General features: G+C 45.7%; 1 protein-coding gene across 4 annotated transcripts in view; it reads right to left on the bottom strand.

Moving 5' to 3' along the window:
- RSU1 (Ras suppressor protein 1) overlaps window positions 1–19,828 on the bottom strand; it is a 413,060-nt gene that overhangs the window by 342,223 nt on the left and 51,009 nt on the right. For all 4 annotated transcript variants that reach the window (XR_002336347.1, XM_021064827.1, XM_021064829.1 and 1 more), the window contains 4 exons: window positions 19,023–19,143; window positions 10,518–10,636; window positions 7,815–7,897; window positions 7,416–7,530 (listed from right to left, as the gene is read on the bottom strand). Coding sequence is in view for 3 of the 4 variants with exons in the window: in XM_021064827.1 (XP_020920486.1) it covers window positions 7,416–7,530; window positions 7,815–7,897; window positions 10,518–10,636; window positions 19,023–19,143 (438 nt within the window). In the remaining variant the exon portion in view is untranslated. The remainder of the gene's footprint in view (window positions 1–7,415; window positions 7,531–7,814; window positions 7,898–10,517; window positions 10,637–19,022; window positions 19,144–19,828) is intronic.

Here is a 19,828-nt window from a genome sequence, read left to right as displayed (position 1 = left end):
CCTTTATTCTAATGGTGCCCACAATTATACGTGCAGCCCAGGCCTCTCTTCTGAAGTCCAGATTCTAACATTCAGCTGCCACCTCAATTAGATATGCAAAAAGCATCTCAGACTTTGAGGTACCCAAACTCAGCTCATGACCAGCTCCCCTCTATCTCCCTAACCAACCCTCTCCACCATCTTCCTCATCCTTTTATTGTTTATTTATTTTTTTCTTTTTTGGCTACCCCCGGGGCATATGGAGTTCCCAGGCCAGGGATCATATCTGAGCCACAATGACGACTGAAGCCACGGCTTCAGCAACACTGGATCCTCAATCCACTGTGCTGAGCCAGGAACAAACCTTCATCCCAGCGCTTCCCAACTGCCGCCGCCGATCCCACTGCACCCCAGCGGGACCTGCCCCCATCCTTTTGGTTCCCCTGAAACCTTCATCCCTCTGTTCTTTCCTCCTCATCTAAACCACAGCCAATTCCTGGTAGGTCTGTCTCTGAAACAGGCCCAGGATCTGACCGCTGCCACCACCTGGATAAATGCAAAAGGGCTGCTTCCTTCTGGAGGTTTCGGGGGAGAGCCACATCCTTGCCTCTTTGAGCTTACGGAGGCTGCCTACATTCCTCCGCTCAGGTTCCCTTCCTTGCATGACTCCAACTCTGGATTCTGCATCTTGTCTTCTGCTACTGTCCCTGACCCTCCCGAGGGCCCTCACAACTGCCCTGAGCCCACCCTGTAATCCAGGGAAATCCCATCTCAACAGGCAACATCGCATCTGCCAAGTCCCTTTACCATACAAGGTGGCATATTCCCCAATTCCAAGGATTAAAGTGGTGGGGGGGGCGCCATTCTTCAGCCTCCCACCCACCTCCCTCGGAGTGAAAGCCAAAGTCTGCACCACACCCCACAACCCCTGGGATCTAGTCCCCCACCTCCTCCAACTCTCCCCCTCCCTCAGTTGCTTCCAGCCACACTAGTCTTCTTGCTGCTGTTCCCCAAGCAAGCCCATTCCAGGACCTGTGCACCTGTCATGCCCCTGAAACCATGTACCAGACCCTAAATCTTTGTATTTTGAAGTAAAAGGCCTTTCCTTTAGCCCCCCAAGCTTCCCCTCAGTCTCAAAAGGCTGACTTAGAGTTAATGACCAGGAAAGAGTGTTACAGCTAAAAAAACTAGTTAAACCAGTCTCCACGATGTTACACTTTGGCCCCCTGACTTACTACTAATATTTACCTTCTGGTTAGAGTTATATGGTACCCGTGTCTGGCTGTTCACAAAGGATCTCTTCCGTGATTGACTGCTTTCTTTTACTAATGGTTCCTTTCCAGTTAGAGTTACATTGCACGTAGTGTTTTCTTTTGTAATTGCAACACCCCTATCACCCCTTCCCTGTGAGCAATGAATTCCAGAGAGAAGATCAAGGCACAATAACCCCAAAGACAACCGGAAACCATCACCAGACCCACTGACGCCAGATATGACGACTCTGAGATGATCTATGGATGAAGAAGAGCATAGACACTTTTAATCAATAACCCTGTCTTCTGAGCTAAACCTATAAAACCCCTTGCCATCCCCTCTGAAGTCGGGACATAGTTTTAAGCACTAGCCTGCTAGGTCCTCCTTTGCCTGGAGAAAGCTGTTCTTTCTCTTCCTCAAAACTCTGTCTTCGAGACATAATTGGTGCCAGTGTACAGAAGCCACATTTTCAGCTACACGCTCTGCTAGGAAGAGCCCCTGCCTCCCTCAGGTCTCTGACTAAATGGCACCAACTTAGGATGAGGCGTTCTTTGCTGTCTCCAAGGTACACCACCTTCCCCCCAAAGTCAACACGCTCTTCCACTGTTATTTTTTCCCAGGGCATGTAACATCATCTCTTACGCTTTCCATCCAGCTATCCAGCTATCCCTCCCGCCCCCACTAAAACCTCGGAGAGAGTAACAGCACCCCTCCTCCATCTCAATACTCTCTTCCATTCTTATTTTCTCCCCAAGGCATTTAACATTATTCTTCGTGCTTTCTATCCATTTATTCCCCCCCTTCCGCGGCCACTAAAACGTCCTAAGGGGTGTTTCGTCTCCTGGTGTATCCCCCCCACCTCAGAAATCAAACATGAAGTAGGGACTCAGTGAACAGATGTTGGAGAAGTGAATTTCACGTTATTGGAAAAGTAGGGAGTTCCCGTCGTGGCTCAGAGGAAAGGAATCTGACTAGCATCCATCAAGATGCAGGTTTGATCCCTGGCCTCACTCAGTGGGTTAAGGATCCGGCATTGCCCTGAACTGTGGTACAGGTCGCAGACGTGGCTCAGATCTGGGCACTGCTGTGGCTGGGGCATAGGCTGGTGGCTACAGCTCTCATTGGACCCCTAGCCTGGGAACCTCCATATGCCGCGGGTGCGGCCCTACAAAGACAAAAAAACAAAAAAGAAAGAAAGAAAAAAAGAAAAAAAGGTTATGTTCCTAGTTCCCAGGAAACAAAACAAGTCAGAATTCATGGGGGGTTCCTGGCTTGGTTCCAATATTCTTACCAATAAGATTCCAAGTTAACAGACTCCATATTTACAGTTGTTTTTTTCTGGGGGTGGTGGGGAGCATGTCCACAGCATGTGGAGGTTTCCAGGCTGGCAATCAAACCCGAGCCACAGCAGTGACAATGCTGAATCCTTAACCTCTGGCCACCAGGGGACTCGCAAATTTACTGTTAAAGGAAATTCCACGTAAGTCTCAAAAGCACTTACCATGTTTATTCAGACATGTATGGATGAACATACAGAAGGGGGATCACTATCTCCCTTTTAAAATATATCCAGGAGTTTCCCGGTAGTCTAGTGGTTAAAGGATCTGGCACTGTCACTGCTGTGCTGTGGGTTCCATCCCTGGGCCAGGAACTTCTGCATGCTGTGGGGGCAGCCAAAAAAACCCATCCAAAAGTAACCCCGCAGCCAGTGGAGGGACTGCAGGGACTGACTGTCATAAGGTGCAAGTACACAGGTCCTGGCACTGCTCAGCCACCAGCGAGGGCAGCACCAGAGGCCACCTGAGCTGGGGAGCACAGAGACACACAAAAGACATTCCTACTGTGGCTGGATGGTTCCTGGGATGCTGGGGGGCAGGGGGACTCCAGAGCAAAAGTGCAACTGCAGTTGCTGAAATGAGGAGCAGAATGGCAGTGCCCTGCCCAGAGGTCACCTCCTCTGCACTTTGCAGAGTGCTATTCTAGCCCCATTGCCGCTCACACACCCACACAGCTGGCCATGCCACTGGACATACTGGACCTCCTCTCCTCCTGACACCGTCTGGGGAAGCCAGCAGGTGTGCTGTTTTGCTCACACTTGGAATCCGCTTTCTAGGACTCCTCTTACTGGCACACAGATGGGAAGGAGTGGCCAGGAGCACAGACCTGGAAAACAGGTTCAAATCTTGCCTCTGTGATGAACTGTGTCGCTATGGACATGTCACCAACGCTTTCTAAGCCTCAGATTCCTTGCCTCTACGGAGAAAGACAAATACCATATATCACTTACAGGTGGAATCTAAAAAATGATACAAACGAATCTATTTACAAAAACAGAAACAGACCAGCCAGACATAGAAAACAAACTTAGAGCTATGAAAAGGGGAAAGTAAGAGAGAAGGATAAACTAGGAATCTGGGACTAACAGACACACACTACTGTGTATAAAATAGATAACCAACAAAGACCTGCTGTAGAGCACAAGAACTCCTCAATATTTTGTAATAACCTATGCAGGAAAAGAATGTGAAAAAAAATGGATATACATATGTGTATAACTAATTCACTTCGCTGTACACGTGAAACTAACACAACATCAAATATATGTCAGTACAAACTAAAAATTAGGAGTTTCCACTGTGGCTCAGCAGTAATGATCCCAACCAGTATCCACGAGGATGAGGGTTCGATCCCTGGCTTTGTTCAGTGGGTTAAGGATCTGGCATTGCCATAAACTATGGTGTAAGTCAAAGACGTGGCTTGGATTCTATGTGGCTGTGGCTGTGGTGTAGGCTGGCAGCTGCAGCTCCGATTTGACCCCGAGCCTGGGAACTTCCATATGCTGCACATGTGGCCCTAAAATGCAAAAAAAAAAAAAAAAGATTTAAACTGAAAACAAAAGAAAAGTTCCCAATATTAGTCTTAGCAATTACTGGAGTTAATGCGGGAAAAACACTTTAACATAGTGCCTTGGCATATGAGGCCTTAATACATATTATTATATAGCTATTATTACCTTTCTATTATAGTACTCTTGACTTTAAAAAAAAATCACTGTCCCAAAATAAATAATACACCGTCTTCATCTTGAGTTTAGACAGAGGTTTACCATTCATTTCCAGCTAAGTATCTGCCTGCAGTTTGGGAAAACTGCCAGCAGGCAGATGCTGAGATGAAGCTTTTCCAGGTATGGCAGCAAAAAATAAACTCATGTAAAGACTTTCTCCTCAATTCTAGTCCTAAAGAAAAAATATATAATTTGGTATTGAAGGGTATAACAGACATATTAGACAAATATGACTACATGCAGCATTTAAATAGGATAATCACCGTGAGATTTAAAAATATGTAGATAAGATGTGTGTGGGTTCAACTAGGTATTTTTCTACCAAAATATCAGCTGATAGAAATCACTGATTCATCCAACACCCTATGTTACTTCATTGCTTGAAAAGTGAAATAAAACAACCAAATGACATTTTTTTTTCTCATTTCTCCTCGTCACACCTATCAAGGACACACATCACAAGCAGTAAGTGAGTTCTACCAAATTACCAAGAATCAATCTCGCGCATAGAGACGTGATTCAGCAGGTCAGGGAGGGAGCGGGTATCTGTGTTCTGCAAAAGCTCCCCCATGAACCACGCATGCAAAGGCTGATGCTTGGCAATCACCATTCAGAATCTTTCATCAGGAAAGAAGGCGTTTTTGCCTTTAAAATGTTTGGGAACATCTTCTCTTGATCCTTAGCCTGCTCCTTAAGCAGAACTTGATGACACATAACTCAGTACAGAGTTGGTGCCCAGTTGCTCTGCAGCCCTTAAAATCTGTACAAATGCCTCAAGACCTTGGACAGCAACCACGGAACTTCAGAAGATGGGACAGGATGGGTGAAACTGCCTGTGTTCCACGGAATCAGGTGAATGCTTTTCCTATAGACTGATGCTGCCCCCCAAAGTTTTCGGGCCTATGGAAATGCTCTGCATTTTCCCCACACACACGCGCAAGGTAGCCACAAGCCACGTGCAGTTACTAAACACATGAGGTATGGCGCGTAGCATCCACAGTGGACAGCACAGCTCTGGGCAGAAGCCCCAGTGGGCTTGCTTGTAGCCTTGTGATCTGAGGTTCTCGTTTCATTAATTCATTCAGTTAATCCCTGGAGTACCTACTGGTTCCTAGCATGTGGGAGGCACTGGGGATGGAGCAGAGAACCAAGAGCAGGTCCCTGCTCTTGTGTTGCTTACATCCTCATGGAGAAGCACTGGCCTCTTTCAAACCTTCAGACTCATGTGAGGGACTTTTTCAAACAAAACTGGGTCAAAGGTGTTTTTTAAAACCGTGTTATTTTCGAGAGTTCCCGTTGTGGCTCAGCAGTAAGGAAGCTGATTAGTATCCATGAGGATGTGGGTTTCATCCCTGGCTTTGATCAGTGGGTTAAGCATCCAGCATGGCCATGAGCTGTGGTGTAGGTCAAAGACGTGGTGCAGATCCTGCATTGCTGTGTCTGCAGAGGCCAGCAGCTCCAGCTCCAATTCAGCCCCTAGGCTGGGAACTTCCATATGCTGTGGGTGCAACCCTAAAAAAAAAAAAAAAGCCAAAAGAAAAATTGTGTTATTTTGGAGCACAAAAGCAAATAGCCGTAGCTTGAGAAACTTTGCAGCTCTGTGTATCAAAGAAATAAAAGGATACTCAGAGTCCTCATGAGAAAAGGAAAGAGAACTCACAAGAGATTTTTTTCTAGAAGGGCAGTATAACCTCAGGAACAGAGTAACTGGTGGTACATTATTTTTGAGGGAGGGCTTAAGGCTCACAGGGCCGCCTGAAGGGCCTGGAGGGTAGGACCAAGGAATTCCCAGCTACAACCTATTCAACAGTTTCCACCAGAGATGGCATCAGGAGAAAAGCCAATTCATGATCGGAAATGTTTCTTTTCCTTTTTAGGGCTGCACCTGCGACATATGGAAGTTCCTGGGCCAGGGGTCAAATCAAAGCTACAGCTGCCAGCCTACGCCGCAGCCACAGCAACGTGGGATCTGAGCCAAACCTGCCACCTACACCGCAGCTTGCAGCAACATCAGATACTTAAACCAATGAATGAGGCCAAGGATCAAACCCAAAAACTGTTTCAGGATGATAACGGTTATAGAAAGAGGGAAAAGTCTCTCCAAAAGAAGTGAACATGGTTTGATCCACACACGCCGTTTTAATGTAGCCCTGACAGCTCCCTGCATGTGAGCCCATGTGCACGGGGCAGACATGGGCTGGTGGCAGGTTCAGGTTCTTAACCTGCTGAGCCACAATGGGAACTTCTTTTTTTTTTTTTTTAACGGCCACATGAACAGCATATGGAAGGTCCCTGGGCCAGGGATTAAATCCGAGCCACAGCTGCAGCAACGCCACATCCTTAACCCACAGTGCCACAGCGGGAACTTCCTAGACAGGTATTTTTAAGCAGTAGTCATAAATGTGTTAATAACATGGTAAGTTTTGAAGGGGTTACAATGAAATATCAGGAGTTCCTGTTGTGGCTCCGCGGCTAGCGAACCCAACTAGCATCCACGAGGATGTGGGTCCGATCTCTGGCCTCGCTCAGTGGGTTAAGGATCCAGCGTGGCCATGAGCTGTGATGTACGTCGCAGATGTGGCTAGGATCCTGCATTCCTGTGGCTGTGGTGTAGACCGGTGGCTACACTCCAACTGGACCCCTAGCCTGGGAACCTCCATAGGCCGTGGATGCGGCCCTAAGAAGATAAAAAGACCACACACACACACACAAAGATCAAGGGACACTCCCCCCCAAAAAAGACCAATGATTAGATTTTTTTTTTTTAAAAAAAAAAAAAGGCGATGATCCCCAGTGGTAAAGGAGGAGTCCTGGGCAGTACCATCACTGCTCATCTAAGGCTCTTTCCACCGCCCCAGACAGGCAGCTGAGCTAGGTCATCTTTCAACAGCAGCAGTTTGGAGAGTCTAGGGGCGGTGGCTGCTCAGCAGTGGGGCAGGTCAAACCCAGAACACCTGAACTCTGGTCAATGACAAACATGACGAGAAAGGGTCAGAAGTGGGCGCCTTCGTGGAGGGCATTTGCCAAGAAGAGGAGAGAGGGATTTTCAGAGTTGCCGCCTTGGGAATCACGATCATTAATCCAACCCAGAACTAAATCAATCCATCAGCCACCTTACCTAGTTCTGGGGGCAGCACGGTCAGGCGGTTCCCCTGAATGTGGAGCTCCTTAAGCTGAGTAAGCTCCCCGATTTCCTTAGGCAGCGAGATCAGGTCGTTATCCCTGAGGCTGAGCTAAACGTAAGAAAAACAAGGCGGTTGTCAACACAGTTTTCACATCAAGAGGCGCTCGACAGAAACTCCCGCCCCCCATCTGCACCCTCCCTCCCTCTTCTTTGAATGCTCTATCCTTTCAATTTAGTGACCGGTGTCTGCAGACAACCAAGGAACAGTATCGGGGACTAGTGGTCTTATTCCCGCTACACAAACCCATCCTCTGGCGCCAATTGACTTGATTCCACTCCTACAAGGGCTGCAGAAGTGAATTGATTTTCTCGGAATTTAGATAAATTACTTACTATCTGCAACTTGGTGAGCTTCCCAATATCAGGCGGCAGGATTTCAAAATCGTTGTCACTGAGATAGAGTGCACGCAGGGTGGCTGCAAATTAAACAGCAATATATAAACAGGGTGGCATGGAACCCAACTATTTGAGGTCTGATCAATACAAGGGAGTCAGCTTTGATTAATAACCCTGGCTTGGTGAAAAGCCCGTGACATACTGAGGGCTCGCCATAATAACAAGCAGGTCAAACTCAGATTTACTGGCTTATTGTGGAGCTGGTGTGTTCCGGAAAACATCTATATCCAAGAGGACTGACACAATTAACAAGGGTGGGTACCCGCAGTTTCTGGCCCGGAGTTTCAATATGCTTTCAGAAGAGATGGCTATGTTTCCTCTATGCCTTCCCATTCACGTGTATCGGTTGATTTGCATCCAGAGAGAAGCCAAGAAAACCACAGTGCCACTTCTATCAATGCTAAGGGCAAGAGGGCAAAATAGAACTAGGTTTAAAAAATACATCAAGAACCAAAAGGCTTTCCAGGGATGGAGGCCAAAATCGCCATTGGTTTGTCTGTATAATCAGACTATTATTACTGGGTTCTATAGGGTTAACCACAAAAATGAATGAAGACGAAGGAGCTAAAATAATGACATGGAGTTTAAAAACAGAAAACTCTAACACAGGCAGAGCATTAGTCATCAGAAATTTGTTAAAAGATGGAGCTCCTGTTGTGGCACAGCGGAAACAAATGCCACCTAGTATCCATGAGGATGTGGGGCTGATCCCCAGCCTTGATCAGTGGGTTAAGGATCCGGGGTTTCCCTGAGCTGTGGTGTAGGTCGCAGATGCAGCATGGATCCCACGTTGCTGTGGCGTAGGCTGGCATCTGCAGCTCCAATTTGACCCTTAGCCTGGGAACCTCCATATGCCGCAGATGCAGCCCTAAAAAGCCAAAAAAAAAAAAAAAAAAAGAAAAAAGAAAAAAGAAAAAAATTTAAAAAATTTGTTAAAAGAAAAAGAACAAAAACAAAGGAGTTCCAGCTGTGTGGCACAATGGGATCAACAGTGTCTCTGCAGTGGCAGGGACTTGGGTTTGATCCCCAGCCCAGCACAGTGGATTAAGGTTCCCGTGATACCCCAGCCTTGGCAGCTCTGGCTCGGATTCAATCCCTGGCCGGGGAACTCCATACGCAGAGGGGCGGCCAAAAAAGTGGAAGTAGGAGTTCCCGTCGTGGTGCAGCAGAAATGAATTCAACTAAGAACCATGAGGTTGCAGGTTCGATCCCTGGTCTCGCTCAGTGGGTTAAGGATCCAGTGTTGCCGTGAGCTTCAGTGTAGATCACAGATGTGGCTCAGATCCTGCATTGCTGTGGCTGTGCAGCTCTGATTAAACCCCTAGCCTGGGAACCTCCATGTGCCGAGGGTGTGGCCCTAAAAAGGCAGGGGGGAAAAAAGAGAGAGAAAGAAATTTGTTTACAATATTATCCAATGATACCAACGTCCAAACTCCTGAAGCCTAAAATCCTACACCATCTTTTTATCCTGACCCAAAAGGGGAGAGTATAAGCAGATATACATTTTATTTGTTCACAGGGATTCAATTACATTCCAATATCTTGAGACTGGACAGAATTATAAGTTAATATACATGAGAAAAACAACTTCTTCCACCGCCCAAGAAAACATGTTAGAGGTGGTTTCATGTACTTTCCAAGTCTGAGATAAAGAGGACACATAAGGTAAAAGGTAAAACTTTAGATACTAATTCAGAAAAATCAGAATTTCTGGATGCCGTATATGTCACTATTTGGAGAAGCGGTACATTCATTGAGAGACAGCAACTCTTCCCTAAATATTTCCTGAGTTCTTGATAAAATCAGTTTTTCCTATATTTTTTTGCAAGCACCTGCAGCAAGCAATGTGTGTGCAGAGCAAAGGATCAAGTGTGTTCATATGTGACTAACAATTTCTTAACGTTTGATGGTATGCTATGGACAAAATAGACTGGATCAGTAAGAATGCTTTCTGAAAGGCTTAAAACGGGAATCCTGACTAGAAATGCTTAAAATTCTGTGAGTGGTTTATTAATTGGCATGCTTATAAATAACTGATCAGAATATCTTGGAGCAAAAAGCTGTCAAAGAGTTAATAGCAACAAAGGAGAAAGGGACATAATAATAATAATGAAGCATAATTTTTTTCTAATCTTTTTTTTTTTTTTTGCTTCTTAGGGATGCACTTGCGGCTTACAGAGGTTCCCAGGCAAGGGGTCCAATTGGAGCTGCCTCACAGCTTGCAGCAACAGTAGATCCTTAACCCACTGAGTGAGGCCAAGGATCAAACCTGCACCCTCATGGACACTAGCTGGGTTCAGTACCTCTGAGCCACAACGGGAGCTCCCTGAATGCGCTTTCAAAACAGAGTCAAGTTCCCTAGCAAAATGGGAGACTTGAGCTCATTTAAGTAAAAATCTCAATCAGAAAGTTAATACGACATTACCAAGTCTACCTGAGTGCAGTGAGGTCAGATCACTATATATCAAACACACATATTGCTGAGCTGGGAAGGAATATTCAAAGGAATCTGAAGGAAAAAAAAAAAAAACTGGTATGTCCAATAATTTCTCTTGGCGTTGGGGCCCTGGCAAATAAATTTCACTTTGAGAACGCCAAGGACCATTTTTAAGGAGATTTATAGAATTCAAAGTTTCTTACTCAGGTAGAAGAAGTTTCCAGGAAGAGAATTTTCACTCAAGTTGTTATAAGTCAGGTCAAGGACCTCCAGAGCTGGCAGGGATCCAAATCCTCGCGGCAGCGTGTTTAGTCTATTCATGCTGTGGTTGGGGGAGAAAAATGCAAGCCGTCACCCGCACGTGTATTTATACAGACTTCTCTGTGCCACGGGCCTCGGAGCTGCACATGAGTGGCTCAACCCTTAAAAACTGCACGATTCTATCATGACTTTGTGCTATTTTACCAGCCTAGTAATGCCAGGCAGAGAACCCACACATTCATGAGACATCTGATAATGTTTTCGTTGTCCCTTTTCCCAATGGCACTGTTCAGTCATTGCTGTACAGAGAACATGAAAACATCCCAAGGCAGCCAGGCTTCTAGAGAAAAATTTCCTTATGAATGCAGCAGTAAGACCTCAAAAGACACAGATAAAGACTGCAGATAGACTTCTGCTCTATTTGATTTCACTATTTGGGAGACAAAAATCACATTTTTGTTTTGTCTTGTTTTGCAACTGCTAATAGTAGTGCAAAATAGGAGTTCCAGTCATGGCTCAGTGGTTAACAAATCCGACTAGGAACCATGAGGTTGCGGGTTCAATCCCTGGCCTTGCTCAGTGGGTTAAGGATCTGGCATTGCCGTGAGCTGTGGTATAGGCCAGCGGCTACAGCTCCGATTCAACTCCTAGCCTGGGAACATCCATATGCTGCGGGAGAGGCCCAAGAAATAGCAAAAAGACAAAAAAAAAAAATAATCTCCAATTAGAATCAAGATTGCTAGGGATGGGGGAGGGGAGATGGGGAGCTGTTTAACCCACACATAGTTCCAGCCTGGCAAGATGAAAAACTTCAGAGTTCCCTTGGAGCTTAGAGGGTTGTCAATGCAATGGTTCAGGTGGCTGCTGTGGCGAGGGTTCAGTCCCTGGCTCAGGAACTTCCACATGCCGTGAGTGTGCCAAAACAAACAAACGAACAAACAAAAACCCAAAAAAAACAGAACAGAAAGATGAGAACCTGCTAGAGACTGCTGTACAAAAATGTCAATACACTTAAGGCTTCTGTATCATAAACATAAAATGGTTAAAATGGTAAAATTTTATTTATGTCGTGTATTTTATCACAACTGAAAATTTTCAAATATATGTATCTCTCACCAATGAAAGCTAAGGAAAATATTTTCCTAATATTTTTTATTTTCTTCAAGACTCTTTTTTTTTTTTTTGGCCATGCCATCAGCATGTTCCTGGGCCAGGGATCAAACTTGCGCCACATCAGTGACCCCAGCCACTTAAGTGATAAACACTAGATTCTTTCTTAACCCACGGAGCCACAAGAGAACTCTAAGACTCTTGTTTCTTTATTTAAAGGTTCTTTGTAATTAAAGTATAGCTGATTTACAATGTTGTGCCAATTTCTGCTGTACTGCAAAGTGACCCAGGCATACACATATATACATTCCTTTTCTTATCTTCCATCATGTTCTATCCCAAGATGCTGGATATAGTTCCCTGTGCTATAGAGTAAGCACAGGGATGCAGATGCTTATCTGCATTGCTTATCCATTCTAAATACAATAGTTTGCATCTACTAACCCCAAACTCCCAGTCCATCCCACTCTCCCCTCCTCAACTCCTGTTTTTCTTGATGTGGTTCCCTCTGAACACATGTAAAACCTGATTTAAAAAAAAAAAAAAATCTCATATAGGCTGGCAAATATTGAAAAGTAGGAGGGGCTGTGACACTAAAAATAATTCTAGACACTGATCCTTCTCACATGAGATTCAATTCTGTTCACACCCACCAAACAGGCCTTGTAAGAAATAGCTGACAGCAAAGAGAGAAACCTAGAAACGAGTGATTTCCACTTCATGATGAGTATGAGTCTTAAGCTAACTTGACACTTAGCACAATAACCTCCAAGACAATTTACTGTAATGCTAAAAACTGATGCTTTCTCTGAATTCGGAATTGGTGAAGCACACTTATGCCAAGTGTTTTGCCGGGGTCACCAAACTATCAGCGACTGGAGGCAGGACAGCACTGGCTCACCATCTCTGGGAAGCAGCGATGGATGCACTAACAGGGTACGAGAGGTTAAGTACCAGGGGCCTCTCACTCTACTGCTGTGAGAATGACAAGTGTCTCAGAGCACTCAGTACTCGTGGAGGCCAAGGCACCCCTCACTCCCAGACCCGAGCGGGAGGATGCCAAGTAAAGCGAAGGGAAAAATCAGAGCGAGTGAGAAAAACACCGAAGCATACATCAGGCACTTCTTTCTTTTTTTGTTTTTTTTTAATGATTTTTATTTTTTCCATTGTAGCTGGTTTAGTGTTCTGTCAATTTTCTACCGTACAGCAAGGTGACCCAGTCACACATACACATGTACATTCTTTTTCTCTCATTATCATGCTCCATCCTAAGTGACTAGATATAGTTCCCAGTGCTATACAAGCAGGATCTCACTGCTTATCCATTCCAAAGGCAGTAATTTGCATCTATTAACCCAAACTCCCAGTCCATCCCACTCCCTCCCCCTCCCCCTTGGAAATCACAAGTCTGTTCTCCAAGTGCATGGTTTTCTTTTCAGTGGAAAGGTTCATTTGAGGAACTTCTTTCTTTAAATGATATTAAAAGTTACCTATTTTTTAAAATTTTTTAATTAATTTTTTTTTCCTTTTACAGCTGAATCTGTGACACATGGAAGCTCTTGGGTTAGGGGTCCAATCGAAGCTGCAGCTGCTGGTCTACACCACAGCCATGGCAACACCTGCTTCGAGCCACATCTATGACCTATGACGTAGCTTGTGGCAATGCCAGATCCTTAGCCTGCTAAGCGAGGCCGGGGACTGAACCCACATCCTCACCGACACTACATCAACTCCTTATCTGCTGAGCCACAATGGAAACTCCAAAGTAACCTATTTTTGAGAATGACCAATAAAGTTTTTTTTTCCTAACATAGAAGTACACTTGTGAAACATGAGGTACAGGAAATGCAAGCTCAGACTTACTTGGAAGAGGAATCTCACCAAAAAGGGAGTTCTTCGCCCATCTCCAGCCTAGAGCCGAGAGCTGATTCTTGCCTTTGGGTGGCAAGAGTCGACCACACTGCAGGTCTCTTTCTCCTTGAGTAATAAGCCCATACGCCCAGCATGTCAGGAACTCAGCAGAGGCCCCATCCCAGTGGCAGCAGGGAACGCAGTGGATCCACTAACCAGGCAGGCAGAGTAAACAGCAAACGAGATCTAGAATCTCAAAGCAACTGGGAGCTGACGTGCGGTTTGGACGGTGCATACACATGTCCTAATTGCTCTGCTGCCCTAAGGTCTCCTGTGTCGATTTTTTCATGCTGGCTGTTTATTTTCAGGGGTCTTCCATGCCTTGCCTTAACCAGGGCTGTGCAGGTATACTTCTTTATGCTTTTTGAGAACAGAAGTATTCTTTATGAAAACCCAACTTATTTTTTTTTCTTTTACGGCCACACCTGTGGCATATGGAAGTTCCTGGGCTAGTGGTCGAATCAGAGCTGCAACTGCAGACCTACACCACAGCCATGACACCACCAGATCTGAGCCACATCTGTGACCTACCATGCAGCTGCGGCAACACCGGATCCTCAACCCACTGAGTGAGGCCAAGGATAGAACGCACATCCTCCTAGACACTATGTCGGGTTCCCAGCCTACTGAGCATGACAGGAACTCCCAGAAACCCATCTTAATTCCTTTCCCAAGGAACTAAGAGTTGCTTTCAGACTGTGACAACACCATCCGTGTATCTATGTAACTAAGTACAGGAGTGTTAACACAATCAGTAAATCACTGAGAGCCAAAAATGCAAACAGCTCCAAAGTTAGAGGCAACTTAGATGAAGTCAAGAAAAAAGGCAAGCTCACCACTCTGTCCTGAGGCACCTTGAACCTAGACAAACAAGACCTGGGCTCAGTTTCCTCTTCCCAAAGCCGTCTCCATCTGCACTTTCAGCTACCCCACCCATCCCATCCATACTGTCTCAGCAGTTTACTGCTTAAAATATATATATATATATATATATATATATATATATATATATATATGTATGTATGTATGTGTGTGTATATATACGTATGTGTGTGTGTGTGTGTGTGTGTATATATATATATATATATATAATTTTTTTTTTTTCATTTTAGGGCCACACCTGCAGCATATGGAAGTTCCCTGGCTAGTGGGTCGAATCAGCTGCCAGCCTACGCCACAGCCGCAGCAACACAGGATCTGAGCCTCGTCTGCAACCTACACCACAGCAGACAGCAATGCTGGATCCTTAACCCATGGGGCCAGGGATTGAACCCGGGTCCTCATGGATATTACTGCGGAGCCACAACAGGAACTCCCTTAGATATTTTTTCATATAAAATCCCTCCCCTGCCTTCACAGTCCCAGCCCTGGTTCACCAGGAACAGACGCCTGGACCCTTGATGGGTCTCCTCCACGTGCTCTTGCTTGTGAAAATCATCTCCTCCTCCCCCCGCCCCCCGCAGCCCCATGCACACTCCCCCAAGGTCTGCAGGATAAGACCACAGCTCCGTGAGTTGAGACACAAGCCCCTCCATTAGTCCTTGACTCCTTGCCACAAAGAACATGTATTTATTTACAAGCTGTCTCCCCTGTGTGCTCGCAAAGGGCCGGGTGGCTGGTACCAGAACAGCACCTGGCCCAGAACTAACGGCTCAAGATACACTCACAGCTCAAGATACACTCACGGCTCAAGATACACTCATGGAATGAATAGCAGACTCCACACTTCTCCTCCTGGCCTCACCGCCTCCCTCGCCCCTCCCTGCCTCACACTTGACGTTCGGCAACACCAAGCAACTCCTGCAACGGGCGGTGCTCTGAGCTCCTAGGTGAGCCATTCTCGCAGGTGATGTCTTCCCTGGACTTGCCAGCATCAAGGTTCACTCCGATACCAGCCTGTACGGGAACTCTTCCTGGAAACTCACCTGGAGACCCACGTGCCCCCTGTCCCTTCCTCCCACCACCATGTGACAACACCCCCCACATCAGTGACCCAGCCAGACACTGTCCCCTCCCCCCAACAAACACCTCCTTAAGACCAGGGACTGTGACTTTCACCGCTGATCCCCAAATGAGCAAGGTTCCGGAGGCAGAAAAGGCACCTACTTGCTCACAAGATAAATGAATCCAAAAGTAAAACAATGACAATGATGATCAAAAGCTCAACGCAGGTACCACTTACTATGTGCCAGGTGCTGTCCCGAGCACTTTATGCACAACGATGAACTCAGTCAATGATGAAGAAATGTACAGTAGGAATACAGGTCTAGGAGTTCCCTGGTGGCTTAGTGGTTAAGCGATGCCACCGCTGTGGCGCAGGTTCGATCCCCGGCTTGGGAACTTTCACATGCCTCAGGCATGGCCAAAACCATAAATAAGTGTTTAAAAGAAATTTTTCAAAATACATATCTAGTATATATGTCTTGTTTTAGCTTCTTTCTTACAAGCAAAGGAAATAGTAGGACTTGATTTTCAGAACAGAGATATAAACGGAGGATCCTTTCTTTTCTGCTTTGCCAGATGGGCTTACAGTCTCCCTACTTGTAGGAGGAAAAACCCATCTGCTAGAAAGTGACTTTTCCCCTCCTCTAAACTTCACTTCCCCTAGACATGAGGAGGAAGAATGCTCACGCCAGAGCTTAACGAAGGTCATCTCTCAAGCACAGTGAACATCAAATTAAGTTTCCAGCCCGATGCCTGGCGGAAACACTCTCAACTAAAAATCAGTCCAGAAGTGAGATTTTTTTTTTTTTTTCAGGATTGCTCCCTAGTAAACTGACAAATACCTGGCCAGCTTCCATAGCCACTCTGTGTAAATCATGAACTGAATCAACGCATGTAATGGCTATAATGTAATGACTGTAAGACTTCACACAGAGGATGGGGCATGAGTGGGCCATTTCCCTTAACAGCTACAACAGTGACAATGGAATTCACAAGCCCAAGTTCTGGGGGGCGTTTATGGTGTCTGATGGACAAGGCACGGACCCTCAACACTGGGGTCCCCTGATAAGCTCCGCCACGAACCTCAGGGGCAACCAGGAGCAAGTCACTTAACCCCGTGGAAAGATCTGGGCTTCCAGGCAGCAAAGTGAAAGCAGGAACACCTAGCCAGCCTCTTTTCCAACTGCCGAGAGCATCAAATACTGCTACCAGGACTTGAAAACTGGGAAAGCCTTGGGAGACTGACCCAAGAAAACATCTGCACAGTTGATGCTGGATCATGTTTCCCCCATGTTCTCTTCTAGGAGTTTTATGATGTCTTATGTTTACGTCTTTAAGCCACTTTCTTTTGTTTTGTGTCGTTTTGTTTTAGGGCCACCCCCTGCAGCATATGGAAGTTCTCAGGCTAGGGGTCAAATCAGAGCTACAGCAGCTGGCCTACGCCACAGCCACAGCCATGCCAGATCCGGGCCAAGTCTGCGACCTCCACCACAGCTCACAGCAATGCTGGATCCTTAACCCATCGTGCAAGGCCAAGGATTGAACCCCTGTCCTCCTGGATAGTAGTCACATTTGTTATCGCTGAGCCATGATGGGAACTCGCCTTTTAGCCATTTTGAGTTAATTTTTGTGCATGGTGTGAGGGTGTGTTCTAGCTTCATTGATTTACATGCAGCTGTTCAGGTTTCCCAACACCACTTGCTGAAGAGATTTTACCCATTTTATACTCTTGACGCCTTTGTCAAAGATTAACTGACTGTAGGTGTCTGGGTTTACTCTTGGGCTCTCTGTTCTGTTGCACTCACTGATCCATAGGTTCATTTTTGTACCAGTAGCACACTGTCTTGATTACTAGTGCTTTGTAATATGATCTGAAGTCTGGGAAGTTATACCCCCTACTATGGATGAATGGATTAAGAAGATGTGGTACAGGAGTTTCCATTGTGGCTCAGCAAGTTAAATACCCAACTAGTATCCACGAGGATTCGGGTCCAATCTCTGGACTTGCTTAATGGGTTAAGGATCCAGCGTGTCATGAGCTGTGATGCAGGGGGCAGATGCAGCTCAGCTCCTACACTGCTGTGGCTGTGTAAAATGTGGCACAAACGAACCTATCTACAGAACAGAAACAGACTCACAGACAAGGAGAACAGACTTGTGGGTGCCAAGGGGAAGGGGGGAGGGAGTGGGATGGACGGGGAGTTTGGGGTTAGTAGATGCAAACTCTTACATGTAGAATGGATAAGCAATGAGGTCCTGCTGTACAGCACAGGGAACTATATACAGTCTCTTGAGATAGACTATAATGGAAGATAATATGAGAAAAAGAATGTATATATATATGTATGACTGGGTCACTTCTAGGTACAGCAGAAACTGACATATTATAAATAACTATACTTTATTTATTTATTTATTTATTTTGTCTTTTTGCCTTTTCTAGGCCCACTCCCTCGCAGCATATGGAGGTTCCCAGGCTAGGGGTCAAATCAGAGCCGTAGCCGCCGGCCTACGCCAGAGCCACAGCAACGCGGGATCTGAGCCACATCTGCGACCTACACCACAGCTCATGGCAACGCCAGATCCTTAACCCACTGAGTGAGGCCAGGGATCAAAACCGCAACCTCACGGTTCCTAGTCAGATTCGTTAACCACCGAGCCACGACAGGAACTCCTTTTTTTAATTACAGTTATTTTGGAGTTCAAAAAGGCAAAAAGACCAAAAAAAAAAAACAAAACAAAACAAAAAAAACAGTAAAGCAAATGCAACCTGGTTCTACTACCTCCGATCATTTAAAATGCCTCTTTTTACCTTAGCATAAAGAGAGACACAGGATTATAACCTCTCGACTAGAAAAAAGAATTACAAGAATTCATGATGCAAGGTTAGGAAATGTATCCTTCCCTCTGGAAAAAGAAAGTGCTTTGTACACTATTTCTACTCAACACAGACAAGAAAAAAACAACAACAACCCTATTACAACTGGTCTGCATAGTCAGTGTGCTATGCAGTGAGATCCCTTCTTGGTGAACCTAACAAAAATAAAATTTTATTGTTAACAAAACACAATTTAAAAAACCCTCCCTTACTGCATCAACGATTAGCTTCTCAATTAGTGAGCAAACGGATATGCACTAATGCAGACCATTGAAAAGATATATTAAAACAATAAAAACTTTTGGAGTTTCCTAGTGGCTCAGTGGGTTAAGGATCTGCCCTTGCAGCTGTGGCTGGGATTCAATCCCTGGCCCGGGAACCTCCATATGCCATGGATGCAGCCAAAAAAACAAAACAATACAAAACCTAAACCAGAAAAACAAACAAAAAAAAAAACCTTCAAAAAATCTAAAATGTGGCAAGAAATTAGAAACCAGCTTCTCAGACGTAATCACACAAATGGCAGAGCCCACCCCTGCCCTGGCCCATGTGCCCCTCTCAGCCCTTCCTCTTTCCAGCTTCCTTTCTCCTCTAGGCTACTCACCCAAGGTTCAGGTGTTTGAGTTTCTGAAGGCTGCTGATCTGCGTGGGCAGCTCCTCAATCTGGTTGTTAAAAAAGTTGAGCACTTCCAAATTCTTCAGTTCTGCTATGTTGGGTGGCACAGCTACGGAAAGAGAAATGCTGAGTGTGAAGGCAGGCGGGCCAAGCATTTGGTTCTCCTTGCGAATGGAAGAAAGATGAAACTCTAGCACGGCCATCGTATTCACGTCTATTCACCTTCCTTAATTTTTGTAGGTGTTACTTAGGGAACAGCTCACCGCTGAGGAGAAATGGAACTGTTTCGCCAAAGGGCAGAAGAGAACTTCTGTGCCATGAACAGCTTATAAGTGAATATGACAAAGCATACATCCTTCCATTTTTTTTTTCATTTCTTTTCCCCATTCCAGTTTTGTCATCCCAGGGACATTCAGCACTGTCTAAGTTCAAGGTGTCCAGAGTGATTTGACTTACACGCACTGTGATTATGGCGGTGTTAATGAATACCCATCATGGCAGAGAGATATAAAAATAAAAGAAAGGGAGTTCCCGTCGTGGCGCAGTGGTTAACGAATCCGACTAGGAACCATGAGGTTGCGGGTTCGGTCCCTACCCTCGATCAGTGGGTTAACAATCCAGCATTGCCGTGAGCTGTGGTGTAGGTTGCAGACGTGGCTCGGATCCTGCGTTGCTGTGGCTCTGGCGTAGGCCGGTTACTACAGCTCCAATTAGACCCCTAGCCTGGGAACCTCCATATGCCACGGAAGCGGCCCAAAGAAACAGCAAAAAGACAAAAAAAAAAAAAGAAAGAA

The sequence above is a fragment of the Sus scrofa genome, chromosome 10 (assembly GCF_000003025.6).
Source record: "Sus scrofa isolate TJ Tabasco breed Duroc chromosome 10, Sscrofa11.1, whole genome shotgun sequence".
NCBI classification, from domain to species: domain Eukaryota; kingdom Metazoa; phylum Chordata; class Mammalia; order Artiodactyla; family Suidae; genus Sus; species Sus scrofa.
Note: the sequence above shows the minus strand (reverse complement) of the source record. Positions and strands in the feature narration are given on the sequence as shown.